This window comes from Lissotriton helveticus, chromosome 1_1 (genome assembly GCF_964261635.1).
Source record: "Lissotriton helveticus chromosome 1_1, aLisHel1.1, whole genome shotgun sequence".
NCBI lineage: Eukaryota > Metazoa > Chordata > Amphibia > Caudata > Salamandridae > Lissotriton > Lissotriton helveticus.
This window is the reverse complement of record NC_136057.1, coordinates 987533537-987558286: the sequence shown is the minus strand read 5'-3', so window position 1 is coordinate 987558286 and position 24750 is coordinate 987533537. Positions and strand designations below refer to the sequence as shown.

The window sequence follows — 24750 nt, the reverse complement described above, 5'->3', positions numbered from 1 at the left end:
AGAAATACACCTTTTTTTTTTAATTTTGAAGAGATATATTTTACATGAGATTGTTGTATGATTTACATAGTAAACATTTTCAGGGCTCGGCTTGCACACAGGCTCTAAAAGTCAATCCACACCACTGGCTAAACTCGAACGGCTCTCCCTGTTAATTTGTTGGCTGCAGGGCCGGACTGGGAACCGAAATCGGCCCTGGCAACAGGGCCGGACTGGCTACCGGGCAGTTGTGTGTGCTGCCGAACTGGAGGCTGATTTCGTTGATAGGGACCTGCGTGTGAAAAACGAAATTCGTTTTGCCTTTTTTATTTCAATGAGCACGCAGGTCCCTATCAACGAAATAAGCCCCCACCACCGAGATATTAACCCCTAGCTCGGCAGCACACACAACTGCCCAGTAGCCAGTCCGGCCCTGCCTGGCAAAGTGCTCAGCCGGCCCCCACCTTTCCCCTGGGGGAGCGACCGCACTCTTTGCCAGGGCCGGTTCTCGGCCGATTTTGTTACAGGGCCGTTTTTGCAGCTATGCTGCAAAACGGCCCTGTAACAAAAACGGCCCCCTGGGGCCCAAAACCGGCCCCCACCCATGCGGCCGACCGGGGAATTGCCCGGTGCCCACAACGGCCAGTCCGGGCCTGACTCTGCTCCTCTATTGTGCCCTACTCTGGGCTTTAAGTGGCATGAAAAAAACTGGGGGGGGTGTCTCTCAAAGGGTTGTGGTCAATGTAATTAAGGGTGTGGCTTAAAACTCATAAACTAAAAATCTGTGCTTAGCATAGTGTGCCAACTGGTGTTTTTCTGATTTGTGCTGTATCGTCCAGATATATAATACAAGTAACATTATACCTAGAACAAACCAGGACTATTGGCTTTGTCAATGGTTGTTAGTTGCATCAGATACAACTATGGCTTCGTTGTATTTAATATTGAAAAGGCTTCCGTTCTGAAATGATGAGACTGTGAACGTCCTATAAGGAGTCTCTTTGAAGTTACATCAAAGGCAGTGAAGGGCGGTACTGCAGCAGAGTTAAGATGCATTTTTCACCCTGATGGTGAGGGCAAAAAGGGAGAGCCCGATAGAGACCCGCCTCAGCACCTAATTTGAAGTACTGCTGAGCTCTGGCCTTACTCTTCAAGAAGCAACACAGAAGCATCGACTTTGTCGGCTCTTTATCTGCTTTTCTTTTAACACCACGAAGTCCACGTGGTCTCTGAGTGCACTACGTTTCGTCGTTTCCGTAGCAGCCCCCGGCTGCTAGGAGGGTTGTGTCAGAACCGGCCCTCTGGGATGCTTACCCCGAGATACTAAGGCGTGCACCGCTTAGCATATTTCAATAAAAATAAATTGCTGCTAAAAATATAGCTGCTTGCCTCCATGCCTTTACTCACGCGGCTAAATTTAAGACACACGGTACACTGCACTTGTGGCGCAGATTGAATGTACGCGGGCCTGCGCCTGATGCGTGTTCACGCACGCAGGACGTGACCACGCTAGCCCTCGCGCGGTGCAGTTTGAGATATTGCTGACGTGACGTCGCAGCTGTAGGAATACCCCCTGCCCGGCTCTGTCTTCCTACTATAGGCGATGGCCGAGGGGACAGGGGATATACCAGTGATAGTGGCTGGCATGGAATATGGCCTGTTGGCAGCAGCAGCCAAGCCTGTTTCCATGATAAAGGTTAATGAAAGTCTGTTCTCCGCATTAACCGGCCAGCACCTCACCCCAGGGCCCTGGCGCGCGCGACACCAGCCGCACCCCCGGGGATGGGCGGGGCCTGGGATGGACTGCATTGTGTACTCATTAAGGACATCATTGTGAGCCGCGCGCTAGCCAAGAACGCTTGAGTGCGGGCATCTGTTTGCTACTGGGAGAGCATATTTACTGTCTGATACTTGAGTGAATGTAAATAAACAGGCAGCACAGGATAATGTTCGAACAAACAAACAAACAGCTGCCAGGCGGGTCCCCCGATGCCTGACCTTCATGGAGGCGTCATGCTGATGTTTTAATAGGACGCTGCCTGGCAGAATCAATACCCACCGATATGGGCGTCGAGGGACTGGCGTTATGATCGTTAACACAGGCGCCCGACGACGGCTACTTCCCAGTGTTTGCCTCTGTCTGTGTGCCACCGCGGACGGAGCAGCAGCCCAGCCAATCAGGCTTGAGTGAGAGGGCGGCCAGGCCAGCCATGCTGCTCCCCCCAAGCATTGTCTTTGCATCTCAAACCATGGATGGGTTCCCGCCTTATCACACACACCACATCTAAAACATGCAGTGCCGTCATTTCCATTCACAAATGTACTCTGAGGGACAGGTAAACACAAAACAAATAATCAATAGCATGGCGTGCTGGTACAGTGTAACTCAGCAGTATGAATAGCCTCTGAGATTCTTCTGAGCAGGGCCCTCAGATAGAAGGAATGAGAAGAGGTGGGTTTTAATTCGTTTTGGAATGGAGGAATATAGTTTTAAAGATCCCCCCTGGTTGTATTGCTGAGGCGTGGGAGCTCATTTATCTACAGGCTGCGTGCATTCTCCATGCAATTTACAGCTTGGGCATTGTCTTTGCTGTTTATATTAATGATAACACGGAGCAGACTTTACTAGACAACTGGGCATAAAATACATTGCACAAAGTCCCTTTTCCTGAAGGTATTTTGGAACATTTCTAAAGTATCATCAGTGTCTTGGCCTCAAACCACGACCAGAACACTTTGTAATTGTCAGTAAAATTTGGTCTGTGGCAACATTTGAAGTCATCCACAGCAGTGTATTCATGATGCAAGCACCTGGATGCACATTGCATAAGGTGCGCGCCGGGTAACATTTGATCTACAGAAATCCTTGGTAAGTAACATGCACTCCCTCCCTAGCCCGCATAGCAGTTCCATGTACATGGTGGGCAAAGAGTGTATAAGTGTGATCTTTCATGAGAACAGTTAATAAGGCTGACACAAAATAAACTTTCTCATGTGGAATCACCAAATTAATATTATGTGCAAGAGCTAATGAAGTAATTTCCATAAAATGTGAAATGAGCAACCCAACCTGCTTCCTTCACAATGATCCCAATGGGATAATTAAACGACTGATATAACACTAAATTTTGGTTCAGGTTATCTAATATAAGGCTGAACGGGCTCATTTGGAAAGGGCAATACTTGTGTGGGAAGCACTATCCAGAGATGAGTCCATCTGTAAATACCTAGGCTATAGATGGCATCAATTAATTCCTTCCTTCCTTCCTTCCTTCCTTCCTTCCTTCCTTCCTTCCTTCCTTCCTTCCTTCCTTCCTTCCTTCCTTCCTTCCTTCCTTCCTTCCTTCCTTCCCTCACACTTTCCTTCCTTCCCCCATACCACTAACAAGTTTGATTACTTCACTGATGCCACTGTGAATTAATTTCCTCATGGTCTTGGGCAGTCATTACCCCTAAGTCAGTGTCATTATATCAGAGCATCAGTTTGGTATCTCTTAACAGCATTCTCCACCTTGTGGATCTCTCATTGTCCCATCAAATCACCTTCCTTCCCTTCTATTTGCCATCCCTCTTAAATTCCACCCATCAATCCATGCTTTAATCTTTAAATCTACTCGTCCACCCATTCAATATCTCATCTGCTCTGCCCCACCGGCCCTGCTGCCTATTCAGCTCAACTAAGCCTCATTGCCACCCATCTGTCGGTCCGTTCATCCAACCCCACCGTTTATCTCCCCCTCTGTTCATCCTCCGAATACATATCAACCTATTTTTGCACCACCTCATCCCATCCCCCCAACCATCTCCTCTATTCTTCCATTGTCACAGTGTGCATGGGCATTGCGTAAGGACTAACGCAAGTGGCTGCTCTTGTACAATGAGCCGTCTTTTAGCTGCACTGTCTCATAGATCCCTGAGATCCAAAGTGGAATCAAGGGATCCCTCCTAAGCTAAGATGTGGGTGATGCGCCTGCATGTGTCTGGTGCATGCTGTACGTGCAGATTAGGAATGGGAGTTTCCGCAGTGCAACTGCTGATACACCTGTGCTTTACGCTGCAGTGTTTTCAGCACGTTACATTCCTCACCAAGTAGTACCCCTACTTTGAATATGTCTGCATGCAAACATCATGTGCCCTCGTTATGTAGCAAGCAATAGGAAAGCCAGTCAGCTAGCAGCCTTTTGGTATTGTCAATGGTTCTTTGTTTTTGCCATCTTCTTCATAAAACATTATTGTTGGGGTTAAGGGGTGTTGGGCCAATAGTAAAAAAAAAATGGAAAAAATAAAAAATATTTTTTGGTTCTCAAAAAGCACCTATTCCAACAGTAGTACCTGGTTCTGATGGGGACTACTTTGTATGTGGATGTGTTCCTTTTTAAATAGTGGAAAACCTCACTCACCTCATTCACAGTGAAGTTAGCCATTGGCTGAAGTGGGCTGGCCTATTCCTCTGACTGACAGTACAACAGACCAATGTTATACTAATGTTGTGTGTGTATATATATATATATGTGTGTGTGTGTGTGTCACACCTAAAATATAGCCTATATTTACTTCACAGAGGAAGTTCTAAATAGGAGGCTGGTGTGTGAGGGGAGAAGGGGCGGGGAGGACAGGTTCCAGAGGCTGAAAGGGAACCCTGTGATGAAGGACTTGATGGGTCTAATAGCCACTGATGAAGAACAAAAGGAAACATATTGTGGAATATTAGACAACATCATAGCAATCAAATGAATTAATACAAATGAGGACGATCATAATGATTGCCACACACATGTGCCTAATGATGAGGCACTTATGAGGAACGTGACTCGCATCAGTCATGGGGAAGCCACCATTGTTCCTAATTGGGCAGTAATGTGAAATCCCACCGGTGGTCCCTGCTATGTAGCATCAATTAGGGCCCACTTATGGGGCGGCACATGATCCGTCCATTATGGCTGCACAGATCTGTCTGTAACCCCTTGACAGGAGAATAGATTCTTTCAGTTATTATTTTGTTAGTGGGTTTCTTCAAGTTACAAATAAGCTTGCTGGGACATAGAAATCTAATAACAGAACGTGCCATAGCTAAACACATGATATATTTATATATATATATATATATATATAAAGACACACACTAAAAATCCAAAGGTTGCAGGAATGTTATAGTTAGGTCATAGAATTTTAAAAATCTTACAAATTCACTGCAAAAAAACAATGGGTACAGGGACATTATAGATATATATGCTCAGATTTCACTCGCACAAAACCAGTGAAATTCAGCAGTTATCGTTAGCTGAGCTAACTATAACTCAACCCCCCCCCCCAAAGCACTGCTTACGACCTAACATATTACATCACTCATGACATGGTCGATGACATCACTGATGAGATCCTAAATGATTATATATATATATATATATATCTATATATATATATCTATATATATATATATATATATATATATATATATATATATATATAGATAGATATATGTATGTATAGATAGATATATGTATGTATATATAGATTCACTGAAAAAACCATAGGTTATAGACCATATATAGTTAGGAATTAGCATTTACAAAACCTTGAAAATTCACTGAAAAAACCATAGGTTATAGACCATATATAGTTAGGAATTAGCATTTAAGTCACCTTTCTGAGCCTTCTATGCAACTTAATGGTCCATTGTGTCCATGGCTAGATCCTGCTTTCATTCACACCGATATGGGATTTCACTGCGTCCGGCACACAGTGACTGCCCTTTTAGTATACAATTTCTTTTTTGGCAGACATCTCACTTTGAAGGTGAAGGAGCGTTCAGCCAACCAAGGTCTATTACGCTGGTGTTATGGAGTGCCCAGGGTATCACTATGCCACATCGAAGGATGCTGGGCTTTGCATGTGCCCGCCTGTGGGCACTCTTCAGAGATCTGGAACAGAAACCTCAAAAATGTGGTAGATGACTAAACAAGAAAATTCACCCACGTGCAAAGAAACCATTTGCCTCACAATTAACTTGGAGCATTTCCCACGTCTTCACTTTTAGGAAACATTATATTTCCGATCTCTATTTACGAATCCATTGCTTAATTTCCGTCGGCATGGAAACAGTTGTATCAGAGGGATTCCAGTGCAGCATGATTGGGACATTGTGTTTTCTTGTTGATGCATAAGCATGCCACTGCTGGATATTTATGATTGATCAAAGACGGTACCAGACCAAAATATTTTTGTATTCTAAGGTGACCATTAACCGCCGTATTGATGTGTGCCTCATTTTTGGCACCTCATGGCTTAGGATCTGGTAGCAGAATCTTCGAGGACAATAAATGCTGCATGCCAATGTTCCCCCAGATAGGTTCGTCAACACCCTTCAGAAATAATAAATATCCTATATTGGGGTGCCGACTATCTCTGGGTCCAGGAAGCCAGTTCTTAGTGCTGGTGGTTGCAACAAGCACAGTCTAAGAGGGCATTCTGATGAGAACCTTTATAGGGCCATCTGTAAAATGAAGTCACCATGTGTTTTGCAACCAATGCAGATGATATCGAATAAAAAAGGTGATCATTGTTGATTCAAGACTGGGTAAGAGGGAAAGCTTTTACTTTTCACTTAATGTCCCTTTTAACATGTGGTTGCAGGTAGTGTCTGGTAAAGGCAGGTTTGTGCCACGTGCAATGTTCTGGGGACTGCATATTTACTCACAATACTGGGTTTTTGGGCCAAGCCTGGACTCGTTGGAAGTAGACTGCACATAGAACTTCCACTTTCATGGCTAGTTCTGAGCAAGGACATAGAAATGGCGATATGAGGGACCCATTCTTTGAGCACATTACTGCAGTTGTCTGGTGCCTCTGCCAAGGAACTGTCCAGTCGAAGATGGCTGCTGGGGTGTATTAGGTTCTGCGAGACATTGGTCCTCAATATTGTCAGACACAATGATTTAATCCTGTGAATGATCACTGTTTGCCCCAGTCCTATCACCTTACCACAGGCTTAGTAGTAAATACTAAGAGGGTACCATTTTCCATTAGAGTTCCAAGAGCGGGTGTCTATGCTCCATCAGTCTGAAACTTTGAGGCATGGTGGAGAGTGGACATGCTGGAGGTGGTATGCGGGCTGTGGAGTGGGACAGGTGGCACGGGACTGCTGTCCACCCACTGCCGCATGCAGACCCTCAAAGCAGTTGGAACATGATTATTAATTCAATATACTGACTAATACCTGCCGCCAAAGACATTCTTATAGCTTTGGGGACCTGTAATAGTCTGAATTGTCATTGTCAATTCTCATGGCAGCTGGGGCGATGAGTGGTGCAAGCTGCCATGCTGTAGTGGCCTACTGGCTAGGGTCCTGGCACTTATGTTTTTTTTTTTTACAAATTAAGCACTAGCAGTATACCAGAAAATGCCACAACAGAGTGTATACCAGATAAACCCACAGCTCATACTGTTCAGTACAGTAGACAGCAGCGTAACAGCAGCCCCTGCAACCACTGAGGAGCGGGGGGAAGCTCCAGGCGGCTCCCTTCAGGCACTGTGCACGGGTGGCAGCTGAGAGCTTCTGACTGGGTCCAGAGCATGGGGGGCACCCTCCGTGCACTTTGCAGGTCTCCCCCCCCTCGACTTTCGTTATGCCACTTAAAGTAGGCCGGGGTAGACTGTGTATATAAGGGCCTCATGTCTGAAAGTACAAAAAAAAAACAATGTAATGTACATGCAAAGAGCTTGGACAGGCTATTGAAAAGTGTCCGAGAAAGAAGACCATTGATTAGCGTGGACTAGAACAGGCCTGCACAGGGCTTGCCCCAGAAGGGATTGAAGCAGAGTGCAGTCCAGGACGGGGTGGGCTCACCACATTCTCATCACAGTTTACAACTGCTGTTAATAACCGACCCTTGCTAAATTACCCTTGTACAGAAGAACGGAAAGAAGGAACCATCCTATATTTTAGGACTCGATGCCCTTTTTTTTTATCACCATCAAGTATTTAAGTGTGTGCAAGACATTGTACTAAAAATATCACAAGTTTATAAATCCTGGAGTCCTGAATTTTACATCTACTTGCTGATGAGATGGTTCTTCAGGTGTTGGTGGTGTGCCCACGCTTTAGATGGGGCAAGTAGACAACAAAGCAATATTATCAAAGGCAGTAGCTCAGCAGTAACATGTAGTTTTTAGGTTTGTAGGAAGAAGCTTTTGTCACCCTAAAGTTTGCGCCACTCATCTGAGGTGCAGAGCGTTCCCAAAATCCCTTGGTGCACGTCAATGGGTGGTGCTGGTTGAGTGTGTCTCATGAATGAGTTTAGTACTAAAAACGAGAACCATTTGGCAAAATGTTTGTTTTAATGGCTTCGAGCTTTCAGTTAATTGAATATTTGATGGCGTAAGAGGGGTTCCCAAACCATACGATCAGCACTTGTGACACCAACACAGTCTCTTGGACAACTTCTCAGTTCCGCTACTTGTGGTGTGTTTTTTTTTTTTACAAAAAATTGCACCAGATAAGAAAAAAAGAGTGCCTCGAAGTTGGGCTGATTTCTGCGCGAGAGGGTTCTTTTTTAGGCTCCTATTGTGCGCGTCTCAGGCTGAGGAAGTAATTAGCGCGCGACCGAGCCTCCACTTCAGCCTGATTTTGAGTACAAACGATGACAGATTGCTTTGTTTTAAAATACACCATTCTCTGATGCCAGCATGGGAGCGGCTGCTGTGAACTGAAAAAAACTAACCCATTCTCTCGCTCTTCTTTTCACAGATCAGAGTCAGCGGACCCACAAACGCTGCCCTGCAGTATGAAACCGTGCAGGTGGTGGACGACTCCCCAGTTCTTCGTGACATGGCGTTTTCTATGGACCACAAGCAGCTGTACATCATGTCCAACAAGCAGGTAGGTCCTGGAACAATGTTCTTAAGTACTTCTGTTTGCTCTTTGCAGTGGTTGTCCATGGGATATTTGACCAGTCCCTGGTTTGCATTCTGTTTTCCTGTGATATTCTGGACCGCCGCAGAACACAAGTGATAACTACTCAAATTTGGGTTCTAGACATAATGATTCTGACACAGCTCACATTGAGACCTACTGTAGACTGGCATGGAATCGACGCCCACCCAACCAACTCAGTAGTCACACTTGTAAAGACAGGCCATCACAGAGGGAGTTAGGGAGGGTACCTGCACCAGCATCCGTAGGTTATTCTGTTCTCTGGGCTGTTATTGTGGAATACCCGAGGTGCTGGAGAGTACACACATCCTGAGAGAATCTTCAAACCAGTGCCCATCCTTCTGTCAGTTGCAAAGTACAGTTTTCAAGGGATTCTCGGCAATGTAGCAACACAGGATGTGAGATGAGGCCAGGAAGTGATGTGACAGGAAGTAGGGCCACTCACAAGTGCAAAGGCCTGGAGGAAGAGAAAGAGGAGTCCCTGAAGTAGAAGCAATGTCTCAATGAACCTTGGCTCCATATACTGAACCAATTCAGACTCTGTTCAAGGGAGAAGGGATTAATCTTATCTCAAAAAGTAACAGGTTTTTAAGGTGAATTGCACAGATCTGCCTGGAGTAAAATGGAAAGGCCCATGTGATATTACTCCTAAACGCAGATAGCAAACAATTGGCCTGTCAGCTTGGTGGTCCAGGACAACTGCTGGTTCAGAAAATGTATTCCTTGTTGTTAATAAGCACTAGCTCACAAGCTGGTGGATGCCTTCCAAAAATATGACACTACCACAGAAACACACATGAGCCCTCGGATATTTGGCAACAAGCCCACCTTGGGCTCTCATACATTTTTTAATGTTGATCTGATCAAAAGACTGACGCGGGGACACCTGACAAAATATTAAACAGCATAACTACTGACAAGGTTCATGCTGTAAACCACGTGCTCACCTCTCAAAGCCGTACAACAGGTACCTAAACTCCAAATCCCTCCATGGCTTGTTACTAACAAAACAACCCAGAAAGGTAGCTCAGCGTGTTAACTCCCAGACCATTTAGATCTATGTGCACCCAACAGTCCACAGGTTAATATATCATAATCTGGGATTTGCATTCATCCTTTCATCATTTTGAAGTTGATAAAATAAGGACCAATAATCAACCCTTTGGTGCGATGCGATTGGTTTAAACGTAAACTGAGAATTCTTATCACATTATCCAACCGAGAGCTAGTACTTCCCGTTCTTCACTCACAACCATGAAAACATCTGAAAATAAAAACCTGAAAAAATGTGAATAGCCCAAATCCCTCCTCCCACCTCCCCTTCAAATTCCCAGGGGACAACCATGTTTGTTTTCCCAACAGTTAACCACTATATAGGAGAGCCAGGTTATCTTCCTCTCAAAAAGGAACATGCTAACTAGGAGTTGCCCAACTGGCCTCTACTTAAGTGCTGTTCTAACTTGCCACTCTATATTTCACTTATCTGTCCTGACAGCCATATTTTTTAAGACAGTCCCCTCTTTCCTGTTTGTATAAAAGTTGCACTCTTTTCTTTTTAAACAACTGTGAAATGCAATTAGATGTTTTTCCCTTGTAAAGGGAATGTCAGTCTGATGTCAAACTACCCAAGGACTGCATCTGTGTGCCCCCAAATGCAAGGAAACCACACAACGTTTGCCTAACAAAGGAATCAGTATTTCCATATCATTATTTGTTGTGGTACTTTAAGACTTCGCTGCTAATTGGGGTGTTTACAGCGTCTGCTATTTATAATTCTTCAGATCTGGGCTATGTGGTAAAGACGTTTTAAGGCATGAACAAATTGGGCAATTGCTCAGGACCCTACCTTACAAGGGTCCCGCTTCCAGGAAAAATGAACTTTCTCTCTAGGTCACATCTTTTTATTCATCCATATTGTTTGGCAAAATGGGTCTTGAATTGACAGAAATGGGTAATAATACACAAAGCTGTTCCTGACAGAGTCCCCTAAAGTATATCTTCCACAGGGCCTCCAAAATCTTTAAGACAACACTGTTATGAGTACTATTTGAATCATGAATTGGTGGACATAGATAGTTGGAATTCCATGGTTTCAAAGCACATCTGAGATGTCTGTTCTCCTTTCTTTTGGAAGTTGAATATTCCCCACAAAAGGCTGCATACAGCGAAACATGTGTCAGGTTCTCTGCCTACCTTGCATAAATAGAGGGCTCTGCTTGACTTCATTGCAATGCACTAAGAAAAGACCCAATGTGATTTAATGACTTGCCAATTAAAATAATCAGAAATATTTGTGTTGTGGAGTAGGAAGTCCTTCCGGGTCACTTGGTGACGTAGTTCCGGCTGGGACCGGCGCTGGGAGGGGGAGGAGCTGGAGCCTATCTATGCTAGGGGGCAGGGCCGGACTGGCTACCGGGTGTTTTTGTGTGCTGCAAAGCTGGGGGCTAATTTCTCTGCTGTGGGGGTTGATTTAGTTGATTGGGACCTGCGTGCCCTTTGAAATAAAAAAAAGCAAAACGAATTTTGTTCAGCACACGCAGGTCCCCATCAACGAAATTAGCCCCCAGCCCGGCAGCACACCAAAATGCCCGGTAGCCAGTCCGGCATTCTCCCTCTATCCCGCGCCGGCCCCAGTCAGTCACCAGCGCCCCAGCCAGACAATTCTGCCCTGACCTCGGACGCCGCCGCAACCCTAGTTCAGACCCCGGCTCGCCGGCATACGGACGGCTCCCCCGAATAGAGGGACCTTCTGCCATACTAGGGGGCTGAACACATAATTGCATGGTACTTAGGTAATTTTACTGCACTCTACCGGCAAAGTTACATGTGACTGCGACTACTTGTAATTAGGGCATCAAAGGCTTGAACTACAGTCCAGCACCACCTTTTCAGAACCTTTCCCAAAGTGCTTGTATCCGGATAATTTTCAGACGACCAGAAGGCTTCTCCAAGATCAGGGCCCTTGGGTGAGACAGCGTTCCTTCTGGTGTGACTGTCCTTAATACGCGTCATTAACACCCCCATTAATGAAAGCAGAATGCAAGAGAAAAGAATGCTCCCTATCCCAGAACACGGTGGTGCTAAGAAAGCGCCATCTCATTAGGATTATCTTTCTAATTACTGCCGGTCACACCCCCTTGTTTACGGAGCCCCAGAGACGCGGTATAAATATCCAAGGAGAGCCATCCGTGAAGCGGCCTGCCTGACGAAGGACTGCGGCGGTCCTAATGTGCTCCAGTCTGCAGCCTAAAAAGGCGCGCGCTGCTGCGGTGAGGGGGGTGTGCGATGCCAAATCATTGCGCAAATCAGCAGCCAGTAGTCAATGTACAACGTCACGTGTGCCATATCTACAGTATTTATTTTCAATTTCAGCATCCGAGGCACAAAAATGTGTCCGGGGAACTCGTTAGTTCAATGAGAGATGCAGGCTTGAATATATGGCCTTGGGAGGAGTTCCCATGATGGAAGTTGGCGTTTTCCTGCTCGCACCTATTGTACTGAACCTCAGTGTGAAAGCCGTATGTGGCCACATATCAAACACGATTCATGCTTTTTTCACAGACACCCAACGCTGAGCTCTTTATCAGAAGAACTAAACACTTCCAATAGGCTCAATGACCACTTTCCACCTATAAAATGCATGGATGCAAACCGCCTGGGCCTCAAAGGTAACAAGGTTAAATAATTAGCAGTCCGCAGCAAGAGAAACCACATGTATACCCAGGGCCACTGGAATTATGCGGCAGGGAAGGGCCAAATTATGGCTCAGGGTTGAGTAAGTAATGCGTCAAAAAGGCAACTTATGCGGTGTAATGCACCACATTTTGCGCTAGTATTGCTTCATTATTTTGTCATTTTTCAACTTGTTAACACTGTCTGGGCATTGGATGCACCCCATTAGTACCAGTTTAACACCAAAATATATTGCAGAAAGGTGAACAGTCAACGTTTGCAAAGGGCTCTCAACTGCGCGTCAACATGGGTTGCTGTGTTTTTAGTAACTTATGACTCGTTTGAGCTACAAACAATTATTTTTGTTTAAATCTGCAGATTATGCAGCAGATGACGGGTTATGTGGTAAATGCGACAAATCAATAATAATGAGAAAAAACGGCACGGCTGTGCAATCACATAATTCCAGTGGCCCTGAGTATACCTTGGATTCACACTCACACACTTACAATATCACCCTCAGCCAATTATATCCTGAATACAAAACACTAGAATGGTTCTCTGTTCCCTTCTTGTCATAGGCAGAGACATAAACTAGGACCTCGAAAACTCTCAATACTCGCCAGCTGTAGTAAGCACTTTATAAATACTACTTTGTTGACTGGCAAAAAATGTCAGAAGCTCCTCAAAGAACCAGAAAATGTAGGAATTAAATTGTACTGTAGATTCGACTGCCAAAGGGCCATGTACAAGGACACAGAATTCAGTTCCAGGACAGCAATAAGAGTCCAAAATCCACACGCATTCTGAATTCCTAAGAGACATCACTGACTGAAAGTTTAAATCGAGAAACAAATTAAAAACAACAGTCACAAAAACACAAAAAAAATCCTTACGAGTTACACACCGAACTTACAAGAAGACTAGACTATATAAAAAGAATGATACACCTCTGGTCTGCTACTCAAGCCTCCCTAGATGCCCCAAGAGGTAAAAGGCAATGGCGTGATGCAAATGATCTTCTCCAATTGGTCACTTTATCTAGAGCCCTCTCCCATGGAATGTATGGTGTGAAAAAAAGTCCTTTATTGATTCAGAAACCTAAAAAAAACAAATCTATTCGTAGATACCATCTCTGAGTCCAACTACATGGAACAGACACCCCCCAGCAACAGCCATGCACTCAGCCATCGGCGACAAGAAAGCACTTGGGTCCATTTCAGTTAAGCGTCATATAATTGAAATGTATTCAAGTAATGTATTTCTCACTATTTTCAGATCTTTAGTTCTAGATTGTGAAGAGGTGCACCGACCTGGAGACTCTGATTTCTAGTTTTCCTCACATGGAACGAGTGCTATGATGATTTCAGATGCCGACAATGTATATAAATCATGGCTGAGGAGTTACTGCTGAAGTCATGGAGTGGCCCACAGTCATCTTACCTTAGGGGGAACCAAGTTCACCTCACAATTGTACCTTGCAACTAAAATGAATAGAGGGAGAGGGATTTAACAACTTGCCTGCGCACAGGCTACCCGTGGCTCATGACGGCTGGGTTCTGTCATGAGCATCGAAGGGGTTAAATAAATAGATCTGCTCCCCACCCAACTGGGCATGATGCCAGACTTATTGCCCAGTCTCCCTTTAAAAGGTGTACCCCTGTTTGTTGCCACTAGTTGGAAGTGGACCAAAATGGGATGGGATGTTGTTGATGTGATGAAAAAGAAGGCTGTCAAGGTGATCTTCCAGAATGGCAGGAAATTTAACGATGCGGAAATTACAACTTAAACCTCTTCTTAATAATCTGTTTCTTTGAGAAGCTGACACCCAGATTGTAATTTATATGAACCAATATTTGATTTATTAGTCATTTTTGCCACTAAGGAGTGATGACAGGTTATATGATGGAAGCCTGCAGGCATGTACCTCGCATGCCTTTAGAAACACAGTTACCACACATCACTTTAGCATGCAAGTTTTTACAATGACTTGTTTTAGGGAGCACTGGACTTTGGAATAGTATAAATTACCGTTCCAACTCCAGTCTACGCAACAGTAGGGAAGTTGTTGGACTTAAAAATCCAACACCAGTCCAACAATGCACCCCCACAGCAAGTTGCTGTAATGGCTTGCGGGGTAAAGTAACACATGGTAACATCGCATGTGGAGTACTGACTTCATTGTAAAGGCTGGTCGTTGTAAAGACTGCGGGACAAAGGGCGTTTACCATGATGGCAAGACCTCATCTTGCAGGACATTTGCCCATTAGTTACAAGGTATCGGTCCTAAATAGAATCCTGGTTTTCACAGCAAGCTAAGGGAGAGTGCATAGAGAAGGGCTGTTCCCGATGTGGCTGAGGATGGCCCTGAGGTCAATTTTCCTACTTAGGCCTGAGGTAGAATTTTAGAGTAACAGAAGTGCTGAGATTAGTAAGTGTTACAGTAGAATTATATGACATCATCACATCTCCAGCTGAGAGTAAATAAAGTCAAGTGCATGCTGGAGTATGTCACCCTCAGAGAAGGCATCATTACCACCCTTATGGTAGATCAGAAGTATTAGAAGACTTCTAAACCATGTCAAAGATAAGGTGTGTGCTCAAATGTTTATTGTGTATTAGTTTTAAAACAAGAATCACTGATGTTATTCAATTTCTCGGCAGGATCCCTTGGGTGGGAACTTCAACTCAATGGGGCTGTTATGTATGGCCATTCACATTACCTTGGGAGAAGATTTACTTCTTGGGCTGTTGGCTCTTGTCATTATGACAAATAATTTGCTACATCAAGAGAGTCTGGTCGTTCTTCTGCTATGAATCTGGAATAAGACTGAACAAACCTTAATGCGTACAGTGCATTTAAATGTTAGTATGCTTCTTCAGTCTGGAGTCTTCAAATCAGGTTTACCATAAAACGTTAATAAAAACTCCAACAATTCTTCGAAATAAAATCATTCAATCACCCAAGATCATGCATTCTTGTCTAAAATACAATAGTGGTGGAGTTGATAATTTTCTAGAGCCACAGATATGGAATGGGGAACTTATGCATGTAATGTAAAAGATATTCATGAAATCAGAGAGAGTGTACAACAGTTTTTGAGAATTTGGAGACAATAATATGGGTCTCTTACAAAATGCCCACTGGGGGAAGATCTATGAGAAGAAAAATCGAAAAAACGTGATTTGCACTGATATCGAATTCTTGGTCTGAGGACAAAAGGTAAGCCAATGTATGGCATAAAATGTGCTTCTAAATTATAGCTACACTTCTCCCTTATATAAGAATTATTCGTTTACTACTTTAATAGCTACATTTTCTTTTTGCTTTATTCTACACTCTTTCAATGATTGCCATAGCATGTTTCCATTGCCTTGCAGTGGGCAATAAACAAAAGCAACAGAGCATAGAATAAAAATACTCATTTGAAAGTGCTGCAAGAATAAACAAATCTAGTGATCATAAATGCTTCTGGCTCTTTCTTCTAGAACTTCTTGGAGCAGACGCTTGTCAGGCCTTCAGCAGAAGGTGATGTGGAGTCCTTGATGGAACGTGGCACAGCCAGACATTCCACCTCCCCTGGTGACGTCATTATCATGCATACCTGCATGATAACGCTATGTAGATGGTGAATACTGTCACGTGATTTGCCTTTCACTAACAGTGACCCGTTTTGTTTTTGGCTACCAGTAGTCTGAGGAAGAAACTGTTGCTAGGACACTTTTCTAGGGTGCTGAAGGCTGGCTGTGTCCGCTCAGCAGGGGGTGGGGCTGCGTGTACATGCAATAAGTTTTAAGATGGGCACTGGATTGCAGCATGGCTAAGGGCTCGCACATTGACGTAGCTTGGGATACTTTAGGGTCACATCAGACAGGGAGTCGGGGGACTAAGTGCACATTACGGTTTTTATCTGCCCTCAGTATCTATGTATTTGAAGACTGAAAGCTCTACCGGTTTTTTTTAATACACTGTTTCCAGTGAGGTATGTTTGGTAGCAGAGGTAAAACTATTGTGACCAGGTGATGTGTGGCATTTTCACTCTTTGAAACACTGGCGGGCACTCACGTTAGTAGACAGTTTTCATGTAAGATGTGCACGTTGTCTTTTTTTGTTGGTAGACTCGTTCTTTCGCAGATCGCAGCAGCTAGTGATTGCTGTGGGGATAGATAACGCTTGGCACTACTGTTTGCCAAGTGACACTTAGGAGGGCACATGTAGAAGTGCCAGCCTGCCTTGTGCCAACCTCTGCCAGCCCTCACGCTGGGCTTGTCCTGTAGCCCCCAGCATGGCCCTGTTGTCATGAAGGGTTGCCCGAATGCAGATCAGCAATTAATAACAAGTTGGCACCGTGAGCTGATGTGGGTGTTGGCTCCCTCGTTATTTGCTGGGCCTGTTCTCCGCCAGCTGCCTGGGGCCAGCCCAAACAGAGCCCTGTGTGCCCTGCATCCCAAGTCTAACATGGGCATCTCTCCAGCCCTGCGGAGCGCCATTCTTCTTCCGAGCTACTTTTATGTATCTGGTGCCAGCCGCCAACCTGTCTGTACGCGCCCTGCATCGAGGCGCTGGAGCACGCCAAAGGTGGCATTTCCCACCCTCCCCTCGTGACATTCCTGGGGCATGTTGTTGCCTGAAAAACAAGGGCGGCCTTTAGCCTGGGCGATTTGGACCCAGGCCGCTGACATACAGTGGCCAGCCCTGCTGGAGATGGAATATATTTTAACCTAAAAGATTAACGTGTAGGGGGGTGAGACTGATAGTTGAGCTCTGGTCAAACCTTTTCTATGTAAATGTCTAATATTTATACATCACCATTATTTATTTCACATCTTTATAAAGCACAACTCAACCAGAATGTGCTCAGCATCCGAGCAACATGGAGGCGCAAAGCAAATCCTTACGGTTAGTCAGTACAAACAAGTGATACATGCATTATCAAATAAAAGCACATAACGATTCAACAAGAGTCTGAAGAAACCATGGGGTGAAAGCTGTCGGAGATGAATGTGTTATTGGTTGAGATCTGAGCCAAAAAAGGGTCTCAGGCGACCCAAGGATGCAGATGGGGGGGGGGAGAGGATTGTTATATACAAGTAAGCAGGCAAACACATTAGGAATGGAACATGGAGGAAGGGAGTGTGGATGTGTCTCGGTTTTTGATGGATGGTCGCAAAATGTGAGGCATCAAAGCAGTTCTATGAATCCAGCATGTTGGACCAGGACAGACAGTCCTCATCCACCCTCCTAGCCAGGTGCTGCTGCTGCCTATGAAGGTGTCTATCAATGGCCACCACAGATGTCTCTTGTGACCATCAGTACAGGCATGACTCCCGCTCTTCCAGTATCAGTGCCAATTTGAATCATAATCACCATTACACCTGCAAAAGTAATGTATTGCTTTGATTAAGTTATTGAGATAACTTGTAGAGATAACTTTTCCAGTGACGTGTTCATTGATTTTTTTTTTGCTGAGACAAAGATAATTTTTTTGAGGTTAAAGAGGCACCTTTAGCCTGGCCACCATCATTTGATTCCCTTCTCCCCTTTCCTATTGACACCAGCCTACTGCTTTTTTGGTATTTTCGGATTGATAAGGCATATAGCAGATAGGTGCACCAAACAATAGAAGCTAATGTTATTGTGCAGCTTGAACTCTAGAGAGCCATGTAGTAGTTTCACAAAAGAGGCCAAACATGGACGTGTCATATATAGACAGCATTCAACTTCTGTTCCTATGTAGTGTTCTTCAGAGGCCTGATCGTGGTGTGCTTTAGCAGGACAGTTTGTTGGGCCACATTCAAGTTCTTGTGTTTCAAGTGATTTATTTTAGGTAAGTGCAAAATTCGAATTAAAATGGCGTAATTACAAGAATTTCATATTATGCTTGCTAAGCAAAATTGCCAATTTTACACCATTATGCCATATCACGTAATTAAGTACCTTGTGTGGCAACATTTTTCCCCTGGCACTCGTAGTAATGGAATAACGTGAATGGTCTGAATGCGCCCGGCCATTGCTCGGCCACCTTTGTTTTTTTAGCTATTTTTTCTTGCAAAGTTCATCCCTTGATGCATTTTCTGCTAATTTATAGTGTAAAATTGTTTTTGCATTTTGCATAATTACCTACAATTTGGCTTCTTTTATCCAAAATTCCACATAATTACCCAAAAGTAAATTATACAAATTTCATGGACCCTAATCAATGTCTGCATACCCTCTAGCTTATGTTCTCCTATCTATGGCACAAAGTTTATTTGTGTAGAAAAACAATAAAACATAAAACAAAAGAGTGATACTTTAGTGCAAACTCTCAGTAACGGCTGGTATCGGGTGAAAGTGGTGAGGCAGAGCCGGGGACAAAAAATGAACTTACCTGGCTGACGCTCGAAGCTCTTCTGCTGACTGCTGTGCACATGCAAAAACAACAGTTGATGGACAGAATGCAGAACAATGTCATACATTCACCTCAGTACAGAGATCTGGGCCTAAATCAATGTTTTTTTTTGCTCCCCATGCCATTCCAGTTTGAACCCAGCCATATGCAAATCAGTCTTGACCCCGTGCTTCATGGGAACAGTCCAGCCCGAACTGCCAAGTCAGGTCCTCCCTGGACTGGAAACAAGCATCCTAGGACTGGTTTCAGGGTTCCACCCCTCTTCAGCCTGGATAGCTTGATTCCAGTAGCATGGAGAGCACGGGACCCACGTCTGGGCATACCAGTCCGCCTCGGGGTGACAAATGCAAAAACAACAGTTGATGGACAGTATGCAGAACAATGTCATACATTCACCCCAGTACAGAGATCTGGGCCTAAATCCATAGTTTTTTTGCTCACCATGCCATTCCAGTTAGAACCCAGCCATATGCAAATCAGTCTTGACCCCATGCCTCATGGGAACAGTCAGCCTGAACAGCCAAGCCAGGTCCACCCTGGACTGGAAACAAGCATCCTAGGACCGGTTTTGAGGTTTCACCTCTCTTCAGCCGCGATAGCTTGATTGCAGTGCTATGGAGAGCATGGGATCCACGTCTGGGCATACCCGTCCCACTCGGGGTGACATATGCAAAAACATGTGGGTCCCTTGCTCACTTTGCCACTGAATTCAAGCTAGCCTGGCTGATGACGGCTGATTAGCCAGAAACCTGTCCCAGGATGCTTGTTTCCGGTCCAGGGAAGACATGGCTTGGCAGTTTGGGTTGGACTGTTCCCATGAGGCACAGGGTCAGACTGATTTGCATATGGCCATGTCTGAACTGGGGTGGCGGAGTGAGCTAAAGAATGGTGATAGATTAAACCCAGATCAGTTGACTGGAGGTGAGTGCTTGCAATGTTCAACACTTCGTCCATCATCCCCTTTGTTTTTTCTTTGTTCGCCCTAAGCTGGCAGGGTATGCCCAGACGTGGGTCCCTTGCTCACTTTGCCGCTGGATTCAAGTTAGCCTGGCTGATGACGGCTGATTAGCCAGAAATTGGTTCCAGGATGCTTGTTTTTGGTCCGGGGAAGACATGGCTTGGCAGTTTGGGCTGGACTGTTCCCACGAGGCACTGGGTCAGACTGATTTGCATATGGCCATGTCTGAACTGGGGTGGCGAGTGAGCTAAAGAATGGTGATGGATTAAACCCAGATCAGTTGACTGGGGGTGAGTGCTTGCAATGTTCAACACTCCGTCCATCATCCCCTTTGGTTTTGACTGCTGTGCACAGGCTGAGGCTCCCAGACTCCCCTACGGCCCATTTCAGTGTTTCTCTGTTGCTGGTGAGAGAAGCGCTGGGATTGGCCTGAGAAGGCTGGTTTTCTGCTCTATCGGGGACTGGGAGCCTGCACCTGCTGTTCTTTCCCCCCGGCAATGCAGCTCGGATTGAAGGGATGTCAGTGTGCATTTTTGTTTGGCTCTCCTGAGACAGCCGGTCAAAATAAAATGCACACTCACAGCAGTGCCTGCCACTTCCCCTCTGTGCTTGCTGTAGTGCTGGGTGAGTATGGCCTGCCTCCAAGACTCATCTTTGAGATGAAAATAAAATGATAATAAGACTGTTTTATTATCATTTTGTTGTCAGTTTTTTGCAGCTGCTGGCGGGGGAGGGGGTAGAGCTCCTCCGCCATAACGGCAGAGCCACCTCTGCACACTCGCGTCACATTCATTCAATTCACCATTCCCATTTGTAAGAATGTTGGCGATCATTGGCTAGGATATCATGAATGCACTTTGCAGTCAGCCAAACAGGGATCTTAAACGCTATTCTACGGTTGCCCAGTGGATTCATGTTGTCTAATAAATCCCTAGCTGCACTAGAGGTTCTCAGAGCATTTCAAGAATTATATTACAGAGCATTTCATCAATGCCCACATCCCCCCTTTACGTCTGTGTACCTATTAAAAGTATGGCTTTAGGGCGGCGGGAGAGTACGTAAATTCTAGAATGCTAACACAATATTAATAGGACCCACACTGAGAGTGAACAGTTTCCAGTTAGTTACAAAAGTTTATTACAATCACATAAAAAATACATGTATCAACAATCAATAGCTAAAATTATACATTCCATAAAATGTGAACATACATCAATTATAACATAAAAAATCCTTGTACATAGAAGAGTAAGTTGTGTGTCGACGCGTTTCGGCGACCAGCGCCTTTCTCAAGACAGTTTACAACTTTCTGAAAATAAAAACATGAATCAATATATAGTTTAATTTTTCGTCCATAATGAGTCATTACAGTGTTATCTTACCATGGATGTAATATTAAAAACAACCTATGTACACATTATGTTCTATTTAGACAAGGAAAAACTGTTCAAACAAAGTCGGTCCTAAGGTAATCAAACCACAACTGATAATCTCAAGAAATGGCAAAGCATAAATAACATGATATAACCTCTATTATAGCTTTCTTCTACTTAACTTATTAGCAATGTCATTTAAAGGCGTGAGACATGAATGATACATGGTTTAATTCTTACAATCACTAATATTTGATAAACATTGTATCGCAAATAACTATTTGAGGAAAGTGATGGTCTAAGACTAAATAATTCATTTACGAATCAAAGATTAGTCTATTATTAATAATTGACATTTTTATCTAAATGCCTACATCTATCGTGTAACAATAAGGATGGGGCTATGGATTTGATTCAAGAAAGACAGATAAAGAAGAGAGAATTGAGTAGGGTAGATGAAAACGACTCTAATAGTCTAGTATTACATAGTTTGTAGCAATACTACTCTTCATTACTATTCTAAATCTTAGTAGAACAGAACATCAAAGATACTCTGTTCTATAGAAGAATAGGAATGGTTCTTATGTTTTATGGATATATTTATAGATAAGCCTCTCATGCCTCTATTTGTACTGATTTAATCATTGTAGTTTTTTAGAGAATTACAATATGAAATGTCCATGTATTTAGTTACACTTACCTAAAGCAAAAATGGACTAGACACAACGGTAAGGATTTCGACGCTGTGGGGTTCCATATAATTCTTGGAACCGGAATTGACGTTTCTGATTGACAGTGATTCTGTAATTTTGTTAATAAAGACAAGAAGCATTTACTATAGCAGAATTGCACGGCTGGCTTTGATTAGTTTAATTCTTAATGGTGACTTTAATTGGGAAGAGAATAACTAACCCAATCTGATAAATCTGCAGTTCTTATATTCGAACCGGGTATATGGATACTTCAATCTTTAAAATACTTCAGTCTTTGTTGCCAAGGTAAGCGGCCAGCCTGAATAATAATGCAAAATATACCGTTCAAGACAAACAATCCGAGCTCTCAAAGGCATATATATTCCTAGGTCAGCCCCTTACCAGCAGATGAGCTTTTAGAATACGTCGCCTCCACACTTTATTATTTTATGTTTACTTCTAGAGCCTTAGAGTATCAGCGTTATCTAAAATGCAGAAAGTGAAATGCGAGAAATTCAGTAAATTATTTATAATTAAAGGCGATTAATTATCTAAGAATGCCCTGGTCAGTTCTTACCGGACTTTTCGTGAACTCTCAGACATGTATATTTTAAAATCAGTCACTGTGTCGGACTTGGTACACAATAGATAGCCATACGCGATCCCAAGCCTAAATAAATAAAACAAATACCTAGTTACTATTTTACTAAATGTGCGCCTATCGTTACAGCTGCCCTATTTCTGTATCTCAATAGTATTTACATGTTTCATACCTATAATGCCGGCTCTTTAAATCTCCGCGGTATAGCGTGATCAGGGTTTAGCTGGGTTGTTTTAATTAAAACAGGTTGGCGGATTCCTGCCAATAGACAAATAACAGTGCGATGTAATCAGCACACATAGTTCGAAGGTAAAGCGTATTTTTAAACTTAAGTCGGGGCGCATGACTTCTACGTCGGAGCGCGTGATTAGTAATGACCGGTGTCTGCGGAATGCATACCTTAGGTTTCTTGGATGGAGGCCGCATGGAGGCGAACGTCTAACTCGGACGTGGTTCCGTGGTAAAATAAAAATCGGGCCGGTTTGGCGCGTATTTATGTTTGCACCTGGGAGAGTAATTAGGCTAGTCCTGACGTCGCTAGGATTAATGAAACGCGAGGAAAGACTCCTCTGTAGTTACATGAGCAGGATGTAACGGGCTATAACTATTCCAAAGGGCTAAAATTAACCATGTATGATCAGTCATGTGCTTCTATGCGGAAAGTACATTAAGCGCTAATCGCCTATGTAAAGAATAAATAATGGGGGTCAGTGCAGCAAAAGAAAAGGATATTTTGATCTCACATATCTACAGCCGATTTTGTAGGAAACTTCAAGGGAACATCTATAAATGTGTCCCCTTAACACGATGTTCTTCCCTACCTATGTATCTAAAAAATCGCATTTTCCCATGGAATTTCGCTGTTTAACCCCTCACGGAATGTATTAAGAGAAAAAATCCAGAAGACTTCGCGTTTCTTGCGTATTGCCTCACCTCCTTTGTCATCAGATATATTGATTTTTTCTAATATGCGCCAAGTGAAATCATTGGGACCATGGCCATGGTCCAAGAAATGCTTCACAATTGGCGCAGTGACTTTTTTGGTTCTCACCGCTGAACGATGTTCGGTTAATCGTGTCTGAATTGCACGAGATGTTTCGCCCACATACCCTAACGGGCATGGGCATTCCAAAAAATATATAACGTTTGAAGTTCTGCAGTTGAACATCCCTTTGGCACTAGTTGTATATCCATTATGAGTGAAAGTGACTCCTTCATTAATATTTGCACAGGATTTGCAGCTTGAGCAGGGGAACGTGCCCTTTACAGGGTTGTCTCCGGTAAGAGATTTCTGTACTAAGTGCTGAGAATCTCTGAGACTTTTCATTCTCGAATGGACAATGTAATCTTTAATGTTTTTATTTCGCCTATGGGCAAACAGAGGTTTTTCTAATTTAATTGCTCCATTACTGTTCAAGATGTGCCATGAGGAGTTGATGACTTGTTTCACTTTCGCATTTACTGTCGAATGACGAGTGATACAAACTAGTTTGTTGGCTTCTGTTTTTGGTTTAGTTCTCAACAAACAGTCTCTATCGTAATACCGGGCTCTTTTGTACGAATCTCGCACTAATCTATGTGGATAGCCTCGGTCTAAGAATTTCCGTTTCATCTCTGCTGCCTGTATGTCAAAATCTTGGAGATTAGTACAATTCCTCCTCACTCTCAAAAATTGGGAGAATGGGATGCTTTGTCTCTGATTCCTGGGATGGAAACTTCGAAAATGCAGGAGAGTGTTCCTGGCCGTCGGTTTTACAAAAAGATCTACTTTCAGTTTTCCTTCCTCATGGAAGTTTCAAATATCTAAAAATTCCAACCTCTCAGAACTAATATGGGAAGTAAATTTGAGATTGGGATCGCATGCATTGAGCCATGCCAGGAAGTCATCCAAAGCTGCTCTCCCATCAGTCCAGACAAAAAAGATATCATCTATGTATCTGGACCAATGGGAGACCGACTCGTAGAAGGGCGCTACTTCATTCTGAATATGGCGAGCCTCAAATTCAGCCATATAAATATTTGCTACAGAAGGTGCCACCGAAGCCCCCATGCTGACTCCTTTTGTTTGTCGGTAAAGTTTTTGTCCGAATTCAAATATGTTCTCTGTAAGCACCAGACGGAGGCATTGCAGCAAAAAGGTCTTTGGGCAGG

General features: G+C 43.8%; 1 protein-coding gene across 1 annotated transcript in view; it reads left to right on the top strand.

Moving 5' to 3' along the window:
- The window catches only part of PLXNA4 (plexin A4), a 1016639-nt gene that overhangs the window by 393514 nt on the left and 598375 nt on the right, over positions 1-24750 (top strand). Inside the window, exon 5 of the mRNA XM_078677443.1 lies at positions 8726-8857. Within this exon, the coding sequence (XP_078533569.1) occupies positions 8726-8857 (132 nt within the window). The remainder of the gene's footprint in view (positions 1-8725; positions 8858-24750) is intronic.